The sequence below is a fragment of the Clavelina lepadiformis genome, chromosome 5, assembly GCF_947623445.1.
Source record: "Clavelina lepadiformis chromosome 5, kaClaLepa1.1, whole genome shotgun sequence".
Lineage (NCBI taxonomy): Eukaryota > Metazoa > Chordata > Ascidiacea > Aplousobranchia > Clavelinidae > Clavelina > Clavelina lepadiformis.
The window spans coordinates 19095616-19112168 of NC_135244.1; the positions used below are offsets into that span (position 1 = coordinate 19095616).

At 37.9% G+C, this 16553-nt stretch overlaps 1 protein-coding gene and 1 non-coding gene across 2 annotated transcripts; one reads left to right on the forward strand and one right to left on the reverse strand.

The window, feature by feature from the left end:
- Nucleotides 1-2502: 2502 nt before the first annotated feature.
- Trnay-gua (transfer RNA tyrosine (anticodon GUA)) lies at nucleotides 2503-2589 on the reverse strand. The gene is given in 2 exon segments: nucleotides 2503-2538; nucleotides 2553-2589. It is a non-coding gene; the product is annotated as a tRNA-Tyr (tRNA).
- Nucleotides 2590-7171: 4582 nt separating this feature from the next.
- On the forward strand, nucleotides 7172-9499 carry LOC143459513 (uncharacterized). Its single transcript, XM_076956708.1, has 3 exons — nucleotides 7172-8656; nucleotides 8812-8952; nucleotides 9107-9499. Exons 1-3 carry the CDS (start codon nucleotides 7337-7339, stop codon nucleotides 9248-9250), a joined length of 1605 nt encoding a protein of 534 aa, XP_076812823.1. The 5' UTR covers nucleotides 7172-7336; the 3' UTR covers nucleotides 9251-9499.
- The last annotated feature ends 7054 nt before the right edge of the window (nucleotides 9500-16553 follow it).

Genomic DNA, 16553 nt, shown 5'->3' on the forward strand with positions numbered 1-16553 from the left:
GTTTCTTACACGGTCCACGTATAAACGAAACATTGATATCAAACTATTGACGGTCACAAGGGTATAAATAATAAACACTCTTTAAAAGCAATTTTGAAATGATATGGCAGCGTTTATTTTACCCGAAAAATTGCAGAACCACATTCAAAACGTCATTCATGAACGTAATGTTTTAAAGCTAAAGTTGTATTTAAAATCCAGCAAAAAGATCTGAAATGTTTTAGATTGAAATAAACCAAAACTAACTGTAACACTAAGACTAAAGCATATTTACAAACAAAATGTTGCACCGTACTGTATTGTGAGTCGTCTCATCTTACTCAACTTTTTCTTATATTAAGTTACACGAAAATATACAGGTAAAACGGTATACAGGCGACAGTGCGAAATATATAGTATACAGTCGACAGTGCAAGGAAGGTTGCTAACACAATCTCCCTTAAGTCAAAAGGTAGTTCAATGTGTAATTTAACAAGTCCCGGAAAATTTCCACATGTAATAGTGTCAATCCATTCCAAAGATCAGCAACAATAAGAACGTAACAATTGCTAGACGCCCCTGCACTTTGTACTTGCTGTAAAGAAACTTTCTATTTACTCGCAAGGTGTCGTTACGGAGTTATTTACAGCAACATCAAATATACCTTTTATTTACAACCTTATATGTACAGGCTTATATGAGACTAACCTTTGTCAGGCTTGTGCGGGTCCAATTTCCAAAGAATAAATTTCTGAAGATGTCAAAAAACTATGGCTATGATACCTTTACACAAAGTTAGGGAACATATGCAAAACTTATCCGAAATCGGGTCTGTATATTTATCGGGAGAAAATTGTACAACATCGGCGAATGAAAATTACATGAAAGAAAATAACAGCGCAACTCGCATGTTTTCAGGGTGTTTGGCAAACTTCATTGCTCCGTGTAAACGTTAGGTCGGGGACAATTTGGCCGGCTAATAGCCGCTAACGACTGAGAGCTCTTAGCGACTAAAGATTTTGTTAGCCATGAGCCGAAAACGTACATGAGGAGAGAATTTGGAGAAAAATGTTTGGTAATTCATTGACATGCTGTAATTTTCTGCTCTGTTAGTTATTTTAATGCTTAAATATTTTGTTTTACTGATAAACATTGTAGTCTAGCATGACATAAATTGCAAATCAGTTACAATTCTTTTCATCACATATCTTAATAATAAATAGCGGTTTTACCTGCAACTAACAATGTGACATGACAATTAGCGATTATGGCAGCTAACCACCAGCCAACTACTAATGCCATCCGGCTAAAGGCTAAAAAAATCGGCCGAATTTCCAGCTCTAGTAAACATATACTACAAGTCACTGTCTATGGCCCATTCTGTTATAGGAGCAATGAATGGTTAAAGAAATAACCAAAACGCTCAATTAAATCACTTGGAGGCAACCAGAATTTAAAATAAAAGATATCTGCATTTGTCCATCAGAGGGCACAATGACGTAACAACCTTTAGATAAATGTACATAGGTGGGCAGTACCGCGGTACTGTAGTACTGAATTACTGTACCGCGGTACTTTTTCAGTACTGATACAGTTACCATCGGTACTTTTGAAAACAAATACCGAATTGGTACAGAATCACTCTTTTCAAGAAATTTCAGTCGGGCCAGGTGCTCGGTACTTTTCACCTGATAATTTCAAAATTTTAACAAGTATGTTTTCAAAAATATATGTTAATTAATCCTTAATACTAATTTTAGCATCTGCTGATCTTTGTTAATCTAGAAATGTCAAATAAAATTGCAATCGATTTACGTCAGATATGTTTTGACCTGGAGTAACCTTTGCCGGGGGCATAATAGCGGCAAACATTGCATTTGTAGCAGCATCTTTTACACAATAGTACCGATACCGAGTACCGACAAAAGTACCGAACTACTTTTTCAAAAAAGTACCGAATACCAGAACCGTCGGTACATTTTTGCTAAATACGATTACCGACGGTACTTTCAAAGTACCGACTGCCCACCTCTGTAAATTTAAATCTTGCCCAACCTCTTTTAGAAGTTGTTATCCGAAATTATTAAGAGTGCCACCCCCGTTACCAAAATGTCCTTGTGAAAAGAGAGAAAAGTGGAACCATAGCAGAAGTTACCATGCAAAATGAACAAAGTATTATTTTGTCTCAGAGATGCGAATATGCAATCTGGTATATGATGTGCAAACAACAAGATTCAGCGCACAAATAATATGGTTTAGAGCGTATTGGGCGCCAGTATATAAGATTTATCATAAATAAAAGCATCCCTATTTGCAAGACCAACCAAGAAAAGAGAAAATTAAGATTCTTTTAAAATTTCATCGATGCGGCCCGCTTGAGATGAGATAGAGCTTGAGATCATAGTATGTGGCCCTGAACTACAATGCGTTTTGACAGCACGCAGCCACATAGTGGTTGTAGAAAAGCGCAATATTATCAAGGCCTTTATTTGACAAAAACTGCATAAGAATTTATAAAAACGTTCCTTCGAACCGGATTCGAACCAGTGACCTATGGATGCCTGAGGAGAACACTACAGTCCACCGCTCTACCAACTGAGCTATCGAAGGCTTCAGGAAAGACTCGCTTTACTTGGCATCGTTTCCTTTTGCAAATGCTACTTCAAAAGCAGATATCAGCGCTAAGCAAACAAAGTCTATGCAAGAGTTTGCACAAGCCTGAGGCTAGCTTATTTGTACGTAATATATTAATTGTCGCTTGTATTGATCATGATTAATTAAATGGTTCTTATATTCATTCAAGCCAGAGCTATAAGTCAGGCCGGGCTTTTCCGGTGGGGTTCGGGCCCGAATTCACACTCGCATTCTGCCACATTTGCGTGGTAATTTCACTTTCTTAACATGGATCGAAAGATGACTTCGATTCATTCGGTAAACTTAACTTTCGATTCTAATCAAATCAATTTTCGGGTTGGGGTTAAAAATAGCGCCCGATTACAACCCTGATTCAAAAAACGATTTAGCTGTGCAAAGCGAAGGGTCCACGATGTAGACTCAAATCGAGCTTATAACAATCTGTTCCAGGCCAGATTAGTTGTTCATTGTAACGTATATTCGCTGACATATACGCAATATGTATAGATGTCGTCCGTACCCATAATAATAATAAATAATTGGTCAAGTGGTCTAAGTCGATTTTTTGTTTTTAATCAACAGAATAGCAAATATCACAATTAACATGTAATGGTCTGGACCAGGTTGTTATTTTATTTAATAATCGTTTATTGTTTCTTATTGTTTACGTTTCGTTATGACTGGGGGCAGGGGTGGGGGGATTAGTAAAAAAAATGTGCTACGAAATTGCGTGGTCACGATTTTATACATTTACGTCTCGTTTACTATAAAGGAAAATTATTGAATTAATTTTACATCGAATGTAATTGGTAGAATACTTGACGGAGACAACCCAATGGCGTAATTTTCGGTTTTATTAGCAATTTAATTTAAGGTCACCGAGAACAATTTTAATCGCCGTTAATTTCAAGTTCTTCCTGAAATTGCTACAGCTGTTGTATCGACATTAAATCCGGTTTTAAGTATTTACAGGTGGCAAATACGAAATCCAATAACTTTCAAGAAGAGGGAGACCTATTGTATAATGCGTGCCCAGGACATATTGCCCCAACGAGACGATTTCAGTCAAATTGGTGAATCAAATATCTCAATACAGGCCAAATCTTGAGTATTTAGTCCTTTTAAGTCGGCTCGTTGAAGCCAATCGTAAGTCCGGGAGTACCTGATACTTTAGTAATTGTTTCACGCGTAACACTTAGCAAACGGAACCGTAGCTTTGGCCGCGGGTGGTCTCAAGAGTTCTGGCTGCTTTTATGGTATACCGTTACCGTTTGGTGTGCCCTGGAGTTCGCTAGAGCGTAATGGTATTCGACCTTATTCAGCCATCGCATAAACTACTCGAGAGCTTAATTGTGCTTTTTAGAAGAGCGGACTAGGAACTGATACAGTGAGTTGTTTAATTTATCTGAAGCACCTTACAGACCATATGCGTCTTTGTCTGCTCGTATACGCCGATTTTTTCAAATCCCAATGTCTAGGTCTCCCGTGGTTGAGAATAATAAGCGTTGGGTCATTGACCCGAGGGTAACACCATGTTAGTCTAGATTCATGCCTCCCATGTAAAGACACCGATTTTCCATTTCGACCTTTCATCTTGCGATTATCATATTGGTATATGTTTGCATCACTTCAAAAGCGCAAAGGGTGTCGTTGTTTATTGTCGGGAGAGACGACTACGAGTATAATCACGTTTGTACCGTGTCTGTTAAGTAGGGTCAACCGCTACATATTGCTTTTTTTGAAGTTTAACTTAGTCTATATAGACCTATCTCATGCGCTGGGTTGCTGCTGTATTTCTGTTTAATTGGTACGGGGTGAGAATTTGTAAAGTTAGTGCAAAATAACGTGGCAAAAGTAGAATTCCTACTTGATTGCAACTGGCTTATTTTATCCAATACGTGAAATTAATTTTGTAATATAATGGAGGATATGAAGGTCTATGTTTCAAAAGAGAAAAAAATAACATAAATTTAATGACATAGCTAAAGATTACCTGGCACGGAGCGTTTGCAGTGCTTGGAAATGCACACTGAACAATGAGTCCCAATCCAGCAAAAGCTTCCACCGTTTCTGAGGTCGCCGACACCAATTAGCAAAAATGTTTGTTTTCTATTTCTCGACGTATCACATTTTGAATGGCAATGAGTCGGAGTTTACATGGTTCCAAAATCATACTTCCACGTGTGTGGGCGCATTTAGGCAGTATGTTGATGTGCCCTACAACTCTAACTTTCTTTTAACTCTTCTTGTGTATGTTCAGCCTTGGCCTTTAAGCGAGCGGGGGTAATTTTTCAAGTGATAGTTTGGTAACACTAAGCGGTGTCACTACGTTTGACTGGACAAATATGATCACGTTACAGTATGGGAAGGTGTTTCTTCTGACAGCTGATAAAATGCGGTCACAAAAGGCGGCATGCCGGTGCCTCGTTAGTCAAATTTGTCATTGGTGGTTGTTATGATTTAAATCCTGGCGACTTTGCGGCCAAAATGACTGACGTATTCGTCAATATAGCTTGTGCGGTTTAAAGCAAAAGTTTTGCGTCAATAACACCGGATGCGATTTAATCAGCTTTTAAGTAATTTTATCCTCTAATTTTACTCGTCTTGTCGTTTATCTTTTCTGGCAAATTTACGTTACAAGTGGCGAGACTTCAAAGAAACCTGGGCACTTAAGTGTCAGAAATAAACTATTAAGGTCTTAAATAATCGGAAAATTCATTGTGGCTTTCTCCACTGTATATGGAATGGTAAAACCATTTATGACGATGCTATATAGCGGTGTAGTAATTAATATTATAGTTAGAAGAAAGAAATTATGTTGTCACAGATATCAGCCGTTGGATATATATATATATATATACACTGTACAGACGCTATAGCGGAACGCCAAACCACCTCTAATATTTGCCAAATCCAGCTAATTGGTCGGACAGAATGCAAAGATGAAGTTTAAGTTTCAGTCGCCAACGTTAAAACGTGTTAAGGAAATACCGCGCAATTTTTTCCCAGCTTCGCATGTGGTCTTCCATTTTCAAAGCTTCACGCTCCGGGAAAAGCATTTCTAAACACGATTGCGATTTGAAACTCCTGTTGCTGCTGTTAAAAGCGGCAAATCCGGTTTATGCTACACTGCCACTAACCGCTCTTTCAAAAAGACGCTTAATTGTAACCGATACATTATATACTTGTGCAGTTTCAATGAACAACGAAAAACATGGGCGTGTACCCACCATTAAAATATTGACCAAGACAAAAAATTCAAAATAATTGGCGCCTGTGGTTCTGCATGATAACGGAGATTGGTTGCACAGATTTCAGGATTATTCATTGTATAAAGATATACCAAGCATCAAATTTTAATCTTTAATATAAAGCTATCAATTCATTTACTCCACGAAAAAGAATTTTGCTAAGTATTATAAATGTCAGCAAATGTTTCGATTCGATATCCACTCACAACCTGTCAGTATACGCGAGCACGTATCAGATTTTTAATTTACTTCTGTCATAAACAGCGATATAGGAAATTGTTTTCATTTACTCATAAAGACAGGTGGTTGTGAGTTATTACAGTGACTGGTCGATTAAGAAACCTGTCAATGTAACCATTGTTAAATGGTTTTCTGTCACCGCTTCGCACACGAAGCCGCCCGCTCCTATAGAATATATATGATGTTCTTTGAGTTCCGATCAACGGAAAAATGTCATAACTCTTAATCGGTTCTGTCAGTCAGGCGAGTGATTGGCCTATCCGAGTCACGTATGCACAGGAAGTGGCACTGGACCAGTGTTTGTCGAGCCCAAGGTTTTGAAAACCACTGTCATAATGGATTTCTAACTTCTTGAAAGATAGCGATAATGTTTTTCTTCGCTTTGCTTACACAAAGAAAATCTTCCCGTTACTGCATATTTAGATAGGTGCTGCCGGGTGGGCTGTGTATACCATTGTTTCCTCCTATTGTGCTTAAACGTATATGGGACACTACTGGCTACACCTTCACTTGAATATACGATTTATTACAGAGATATTTGCTTTCTTAAAGGTGTAAGTGTGTTGCAGCCTTTAAAGTCAAGGTTTATAAAATCTTGAAAGCCCGGGGTCGGAAAATGAAAAACGTTTTTTTTTTCAATAAAGATAATCCGAAAGGCAAAGTATAGGTAAAACTTTTTGAAGTATTAAAGTTTTTTTTCACAGACCTCGAGATCATCATTTCTTAGTGATTCAAAACCATTGCCCAGAGAGACAGTTAAATAACAATCTGTTTATTCTTTCCGTAAGCGGAGCCAACGCATATTTTCAATTACGGAAAATCATCTGCATGTGACAGTGGCACTCGTGGTCAGATATCAAATTGCTTACGTTAATCACCAAGTTAAGTGCTGAAAAACTGGGTTTTATTGCTCCTTGTTTAACGCTTTGCTCTTTTTTTTCTTTTTAAAAGAGCAATCGTATGAAGATGGTTAAATTCGCCGTGCGAGACGCGTGACAAAAAAAGCCGGTCTTCTTCAAAAGCAACTTTTAAGTAGCACCTGGTCCAGTGACAAGAATAGATCGTGGAAGGAAAGAAGAATGTGTTGACTTTAGAAAAAACTTTTTGTGCTTTCCAAGTATCTGCTCACTTGCGGGGCAACGTCATTTGTTGTTAACCTTCGCCAAACTAAATAAAGTTTTGATAATATAAGCATCAATTCGTTTTTTTTTCAGAGTATCAGATATAAAAGCATGATAGCAGCTTTGAATATGCATCTGGGACTTGGAGCACAATCCTGTCCTCAAAATTCCACGCGTCGATCCTGCATCCAGCGACGTACATCGTTCTTTATCAGGGACATCCTCGGAAGCGGCAACGAAATGACGTCGGATGATGATGCGGAAGAAGAATGCCACAGTGTCGCCGAGAAAGAAGTTGACCCGAAGGGTTGCATCGACCATTTGGAAAAAGCGCATTCTAACTCTTCTTTAGAGGAAAACCGGATCAAGCAAATGGCCCAGGAAAACATTTCGCCTCTTTCCTGCAGAGAATGTTGCATCCGCGCCGACATTTCTTCTAGCGATGAATACTCTTTCAAAGTTCAAGAACGGACCGAAGAAGCCATTTTGACTCAGTTTTATCAAGAGGAAAAAGTTTATAAAAACTGCAACACCGAGATTGAACAGATTGAAGAAAACAACTCATCTTCATCATCAAGCCATGATGTTGTTTCCACTTACAAAATGCCATCCGTGGTGGACACCGGTCACGAGAGAAACGAGCCTAGCCCAACCACTGGAGATTTGAAAAAATGTGAGCCATCCAGCACTCCGCCGACCCCTACCAGTCATCTTTCCGAAGACTGGATATCAAGAGACTCGAGTTTCATGACAAGTGCTCAGAAATACGCTTCGGACTCAGCAAACTCCAACGTCATGAACATGATGAGAGAGCCGACGAGATACAATATTCATCCTTACAATGAACTCGTTGTCAACCCCGCCTTAATGGACATGCGATATGCTTATTATGTGCGGGCCGCAAGCCTTGCAATGCCGCCGCTGCCGTTTAACCTAGTTGCTTATCCAGCACACGTTGACCCACTTGCCAGCACACATAATGAGGCATTGTCGAAGAAAGTTGGTTTTGGTGCTTTACATTCTCCGCTTTTGTCCGTTTCCACTTCCGCCGCAATAAGCCCACGACAAGAACCATATCCGTCTAGTAGAATTTCCGAATGGAGAAAGAAGAACAACATTCACAGCAACATTTTCCTAAACCGGAATTCGACGTTTTCCCGCCGAACGTCATCGAGTCCACACGGGAGTGATGTCGCCACATATGAAGCCGCGACACGAGAAGATCGAGGCTTGTCACCGGGTCATTCTGTAACGCCATCTTCTTCCGTTTCGTCTTCGTCCTCCCTTTCGCCGGAAAAAAAATCAGTTCAACTTCCGGCTTACCTTCGGAGCAGACTCGGAGGAGGAATCAACAGCGACACGTCAGGCACCGGGGAGATCGGAAAGTCGAAAAAATGCAGAAGAAGTAGAACAGTGTTTACCGAATTACAGGTATAGGCTCAATGTTTTAAAAACTTGGTTTTTTCTTTTGCATTGAAACTCATAGCAAATAAGCAGAAAAATACATTCGTTATCGTTTATCAAGTGAACGCAGACAAATGTGACGTTTTTGTAGTTTTCTTTATACTTTTACTGAACATTTTCAGATGCTCGGTCTTGAAAAGAGATTTGAAAAGCAGCAATATCTCTCCACGCCGGACCGAGTAGAGTTGGCAGAATTGCTCAGCTTAACGCAGTTGCAAGTAAAGACCTGGTACCAAAACCGCAGAATGAAATGGAAAAAGCAGGTATGATTTTGTAGAGTGCAGATTTGAGCAAACTCTAATTAACAATAAAACTCATGTGAAAAAGCCATATTTTGTTCATGTCTTACGCAAAATGCAAATTTTTACTTGAAAAAAGTGCGAATTTCTAAATTCATATGTTGAAATTATTTTAAAGGTTTTACAGGGTGGAGGAACCGAACCACCTACTAAACCAAAAGGAAGACCAAGAAAAGTCCGTCCCGAAGAGCAAGCTGTTTCAAAACCCTTAACATCATTACCTATAACTCCTATTAGTCAAAGAGCTGAGACCAAGCGATAACAAGTTGCGTCATGAAGCTAATTTTAACTTGAAACATTCCATTATTTTTCATTTTTCATTGCCAAAACAGTAACATTTACAAAGTTTTATTCTATGCACTGTTTTTGATAACGAGTATACCTCTTGTAAAATCTGACGCTATTTGTATCTGTATGTTTTTTTCCTTACGCGTGCTTATTATGTTCGTTGTAAATTACACCGTTCGATTATTAAAATTTAGCAAATATCGTAAAAATAAAAACATCGAAAATTTAATATTTCATTGTTTGACAAATCATCTGGTTCATATAAGAACATAAAGCTCTAAGAAAAATGGCCGAACCAAGTGAAGTCCACCAGGCAGGCCAGTTTTGGATATCGAAAATATAGGAGCGGTTATAAATATTCGTCTGCGCCTAAAAATAATCCCAAGTAATTGCGACGTAGTCTTCTATAAACGACAATTAATTTTTTAATATTGGGCGATCTTTTGATCAAGTTGCAATTACTGTATAATCTACTCCAGTACATGAACATATTTCGGAATACGCTTGGCTTTTTCTTCTGTCTGAAAAAACCTGGTCATCAACCATGATTTTAGTGGTTACTGTCGAGCTGCAAGGTCTTGGTACAATAATAGCTCTCAGTGATCGACTTGTTTTCATTAAAACTACTAAAAGTAAATTTAATTAGCTAATATAACACGAAGACACGTGCCAACATGCCCAATATACACCCGATAAATGTTATCCGCAGAAAATCGTTTAAACTTTATTCCTCCTTTAATTGATGTCAGGTAATTGCCGGCGTTAAGGCCTCTGAATCGCGCAAGACGATGGGTGAGGTATAAAAAACAAGCCTTTAATGGTCGGTTGTTCCGTGTAGCGTTGTTTTTCTTTTTTCTTTTAAAACTTGCCGTTAGAGAATTAATTTGTTAAACTTTAACTTTTCTAGAAATTTTTTTAAAAATGTCCCCGCCACCGTCGCAGCAGACACATTCTCACAATTAGATTCGGGCGGGGCGCTCGTTACGATTTTTGTACACGTCAAATATCAAAGTTACTTTTGAAACGGGACTGTTATTACCATTTCCGTATATGATAGCGATACCACCTGAATTTCTATCGGCTTATACGATAAGTAACGATAGGTTGACGGTAAAAATCTTAACGTAAGCGACGTCGGTATACGTTGTAGCCTATACATACAATAAAAAAATAGACATTTCAGTGGAATATGAACTCGGTTGACCGCAAAGTCTTGAGTAAAAACCAAGAACTGTTCAGGAAATACTTTCTTAAACGTAAACGATTCATATCGCATATTTCAACCTGACTGAATAAGATTTCTATACGCGGTTACCGATTAGCTTTTCCCATTCGCGTAGGGTTACATCCTGCGGCGATTGACTCACTTAAGTGATGGATTATCGCTCAAAGAGAAGAATTTGTATAAAATCATTAAAAAGCAATGGAATGATTTTAAAGATGATTAATCCGTTAAAATCTTACTAATGTCAGCCAGACTGAAACTGACGCAGATTTGCGCCTGTGTGCTGTCAAAGAAGACAAAAACAAAAAATTGTACATTTATCATTTTGTATATACTGTAACTTAGTATAGATTTATTAGCGCTTACCATTTGCGAAGTAAATATCCAGTATCACATTTTCGACAGCGATACCGGATTAAAGATTTTCAAAGTCACAGAATAGATGCCAAGCGTTGCGTCTTGTAATATCATTGGCATGCAAATACCGCTAAACCGAACTCAATTGTAAGCCGATAGCCTGAAAGAAGTAACAGTATGGCGCAGAAAGAAGCGGGTCTATGATTCATCGTTTTGGCTACAAAAGTAACGTTTGTGGCCAAAATATTATTATTTCGGATCATGTGCGGATGGCTTGTACGAAATGACGACAGAGAAAAAACACCTGGTAGAAACGTATTTCGCCATTTAACTGTTAAATCGCCACCTACTATAATTGAACCAGGTGCGTACAGTATATAGGGCTTATCTCATAAAGGTTACACTCGGTCGAACACTAATGCATTAAATGATTTGGTATCTTTGATTCGATTGCCCGGTGGCTAAATTGACAGCCGCTCAACTGCAGCCGATGCTTGGATGGATTCAAGTAGCGTTTTGAATTATTCAATTTGAAATAAATTTCTTTGATATTGTGATAGTAATATAAGGTATTTATGTAATAACGTGTGTCGTATATGAATAATGTGCTCGTAAAGTCAACGCGCATTCTATACAGGTATGGCTTAGTCAGTTGATAATATACGTGAATCTTAAATAAGAACGACTATTGCCGACAAATTAATTACATTTAGCACCGAGTCACTGTTAACTGAATTGAGTCACAAAAAAGAAAGAAAATATAAAGATACAAAAAGATAAAGATACAGATCGGCACAAAGTAATGGAGCTCAAGTGCGGTCGTGGTGCCCCAGAAAAATAATAATAAAATTGTCGTCACCACCGTGATCAGTAAACACTGACGTAGACTCCAAACTAAAAAAGTTTTAAAAAAATTCATAATTGTAAATTTTAATAACATAACACAGCATCATTAATTTATGCTCCTGTCACAAATAATAAGAACCAGCGTGATTAAATTATCTGTCTAAGGAAACCAACGGAGTCAGGCAAATGAAGAATTTTCAAAGCAAATTATTTTTTCCACTTAGTCACCATGTAATCAATTTTCTCGACTGATATGCTTTTTGGCAATCACTTTTGCTAAAAAGTTCTTTGAGTCAAGTTCAATCGTGTTCGCACTGTTCGAATGGTTTGTTGCCATCTCCTATCACTTTTCAAAGAGTCGTCATAAACATAGTGCTTTTAGCGATATTCTATACCTGCAGGAAGCTTAACAGTGTGCGATTTCATTTCGGGGGCACGTTTCTCATTTTAAACATTCCTAAACGTGTAAAAATGCTGGGTAATTTAACTAAGAATACTAACTAACTAAAGGTTTCGCACTTTTGTTTGCCAGCCATTGGCTTTAAATGTCCCCGAAAGAATAGCATATAGCTTTTCTATTAAATAATTGGAGTAGAAAATGAACAGTTAGTCTTTAATTGTCCGTTATAAGTAAGTAATTTTTCGGTTGTAAATAACAATTTTCCGGACCTTGTTTAACCATGTTTCCAGCTATAATTGCACGAACAAACAACACGTCTGAATCACTGAACAAACAAATATGACATTGATTGCTTCATTGAGGACATAGGAGACGTGTGCCGCAAAAAATTCTCTTCTGGTCTCTTCATTGGCCCAGTAATTTAAACATACACCACCCTGCGAGATAAAATGCAAGCGCTGCCTGGGATATTTCGTGACTTTGGCCGCACAAGGAGAGCTCCCTGGGAATATGGCAGCTTCGGTTACTCAAAGCGAGCCTCAAACGCATGCAGTTGTAATTTTCAACCGTGCATGTGAACTGTATCGACTCAAAGGTTGGTCTCAACGATCGTCAGATTACATCCACCGCCGTGAGAGCTCGGAAAGTGATTGCTTACCCTGTTAAGTAGCAACCATATCCAAAGGGTTTACGCTGGTCGTGGCGGTTCGTCTGTTTTTCGGGCACTTTGAGTTTTGCAAGTTTGAAGATGAAACGACCAGTAATGGCCCGAACACAACCGCATAATGCTTCTCAAGTACCGCTTATAATAAACATGTTGAAAGTTTTTCGACTTGACGCCGTTGCTGACGCAATTACCACGGATATCGAGCAATGTAAAGACTTTTCGTATTTTTAGAATAATTATAAACGCTCACAAGAAAGAATTTCATAGCTGAGAAATATTATTAGCGTGAGTTTTCAAAACTATTTACGAGTTTCCAAAACAAAAATTTTCAAAGTCTCCGACGCTTAACGGAAAAGATAACATCTGTCGTTAAAGAGGCCATGGCATCCGTTACGGCCAATTTGGACCACACAGAACAACATTTTAATGGTTTCACTAACTGTAGCAATTTTTTAACAGTTTTCAGAAAACTTATAATAAGCGTACATTTGATCTTTAATACCTTTGTGAGATTGCGCGAAATACTGGCAGCAATAGAGCATCCACACAGCTAATTTTAAAAGTTAAAAATTATTGTATGTTTGCTAACATTATACCATTGCTAATTACCTATAAACATAAGGGCCTTAAGAAAACTCAATTTAATTTGTTGGCGGTGAAAGTTGATAATTGATTTTGTCGTCATTTTATACGAAAATAAATATGCTTCTTTATAAAAGCGGGTATAGTTAAACGTTGCAATACATTTTGCTGCTAAAAGTATGGGCTAAATGCTGTTTGTAACGTTGAAATAAAGTAAATCTGTTTTCAATATTTTATCTTTTCAATATTCTTTCTTTTTATCCCTATACGTTTATAATATATAGTTTGTTTACAATTGTCAACATCGCATTTGTTAACGAAATACTTTGTTTTTATTTAATAGTATACCAACTACAGGTTGCAGTTACACAGTGTGACGTGTACTTTGTTTTTTGATAGCGGTACGTTAGTGCATGACGTACACCTCCAATCGACTACATCTTCACGCGAATGATGTCATAGTGGCAATTAGCGAGACCGGTGTGCAATTTTAATGACATGACATCAATTAAGTGAGTAACTAAGAATTTATTGTGATAGTAATGTTAACTGTATTAATGCAGTTACTTGTACTTGTGTTAACTAATATTAATTTATAATGATTTATTCATAATATAGTTTCGTTTCATTCTAACTAACCTGAAAACTCTTCCTTGTCACAGAGCCAATGCAACTATAAAAGCAAATTCATATCAAAGAGTCGGCCACGTTTCAATCACGTCATCGCTACTTCACGTTGCCTGAAATAACCGTGTCATCGCTATTTCACATTGATAAAGAAAAAAAACAGTTTGCTGTGTAGTAATAAAAATGAATCATAAGTTACAATGAACAGATTTTCGCCTGCTGTAAAAACGTTATGTTATTTTTCTTTCACCTGAAAGAGATTAAATGAAATCTACCAGGAACAGCCGCTTCACAGACGCTTTGTTTTCATGTGAACTTAACCACTCAAGTAAAGAGGCAATTGCTGTTGTCAATCGCCACCACGTTATAACACCCGGTTATGGTGTCGTTGCTGCAGCGAGCTCAATACGTTTTGAATGCTTTAAATCATTTAATAAGATGTGGTTTAGCGTTTGTGAAAAAGTAATGACGTATTTGCAGATTCATTTAAAGAAATGCGTTGACGTCGTTTTTCATATTACGACCTCTGCTGTTTGTTTAGCCACACCTCTATTAAATTTCCCACGCGGATTGGTATAGGCTACCACGTTCTGTTTACATGCCACATGTGAAATAAAACTTGGAAAAGATTTTGGTTTCTTTTCTGTGCTGGGTTGCTTTCATATGTGTTTAAAATTGTTTGCTTGCAAACGAGACGGTGGTCTGTTGCTTATAATAATAATCAGTGTATTACATAACAATTTAAATTTTTTGCCTATAACATGTGCGTAGACTTAACCCCGAACGTGGTATAGGCTACATGCATTCAGTAGCTTGCCTTCTTTACGCTTTGCTATATCTTCAGCAATAGCCCTCCACAATACCCACACACAAGATTTCGATGTTGTTTGTCTTCAGCTATACCCGGTTATGTTAAATAAGTTAGGTTAGCCTATAGTTTCTAAGCTATACTGGAGAATGTAATGTTCAGTAAAATAAAACGGTATAGACTAACTGCATGAAATGCTTTATGTTTTTGTAAATAACAATTTTTGTTGAAATGTTATTTTTGCATTCATACCTGTAGGTAGTATATCAAATATTATTTTATTGCATATTATATATATATTAATATGCTAAAAACGTAGAAAGTAATTTAGCTATCGGTGTGCACGTGCATAGTATTAAAAAACAACCTAAAAATGCTTAATTTGCATTGTCTGTGGGCAACCATTGAAAGTAAATCTTGCAAAACATTTATCCTGCCGTGCAGGGTAGGGCCAGCGTTATCTGCTTGATTTTCTGGTTATGTATTACCCCTGCTTATTTATTCTGACACGAGTAAAGTCAATATGCCTTTTGGTGATTTCTTTTAAAAAGCTGATTTTCAGTGCTCTACCGACATGATCTACCTGTTCGTAGTTTTGGAGTTGCTATAATAGATTAACAACATATTGGACTAATCGAAAGAAAACTAGACCCTTGCTATAAGCTTAGTAGATTAACAACGTCGGCTTTAACTATTTTAGATTTATTCGGATTCGACAAAAACTCTTTCGTTTTGTAACAAATAATTGTAATCCCTGTTGAAGTTGAAAATACAGTTATAAGCGGTGGTGGGATTCAGCTAGTTCTTGGAATTTTAATGACCTCCGCGAACCGGTTGTTAACAAGCGTATGTATAGGTCTATGTGTATATCGGGTCCGGGACAATATGGCATGCCGCTAGTGAGAGAACCGGATGTTAAAATATTTGAATCCCACCACTGGTTATAAGTGAACAGGACTAAACGAACTAAATCCTATAGGTTTATAACTTGAATAAAAATCAAAAACGCCATGTAAGCTTATAGACAAATTAGACACCAATAACAAAAACCATAAAATATGCAAAGATGTTTGTTGGTCTCCGCTTTACCAAAAAGATGTAGGTCTACTGTAATCCGGTTCAACATTGTAGGCTAAATGTCTAAGCTGATGCACTCTTGACAAACTTGATACCACAAGAATTTACAACTCTCGCTAGTGGTCGCTGGGATCCAATTGTACGTCTACAACGCTTTTATGCATATAGCACTTTCAAAAATGAACATTTTCCCACTTGAAATTATCCCCAAATTGTAATTAATAACAAATGTAAACAACACATCTGAAGTAAAATGCAAAACAAGAAAATTCCAAATAACAAAAATTTGACAATAACCCCAAAGAGGTTCTAGGTCGATTCAACCCACGGACGATTCAACCCCGGACGATTCAACCCACGGACGATTCAACCCACGGGCCTTCCAACACACGGACCTTTCAAACCACGGACTATTCAACCCACTGACCTTCCAACCCACGGATCTTTCAAACCACGGACCATTCAACCAATGCAATTCAATTCAACTGGCGGACGATTCAACCCAGGACCTTGCAACCCACGAACCTTACAACCCGCGGACGATTCAACCTACGGATCTTTAAACTTACGGACAATTCAACCCATGGACGATTCAACCGCGGACGATTCAACCCAGGACCATTCAAACCACTGACGATTCAACCCACGGACGAATCAACCCACGGACGAATCAACTGGCTGACGAACA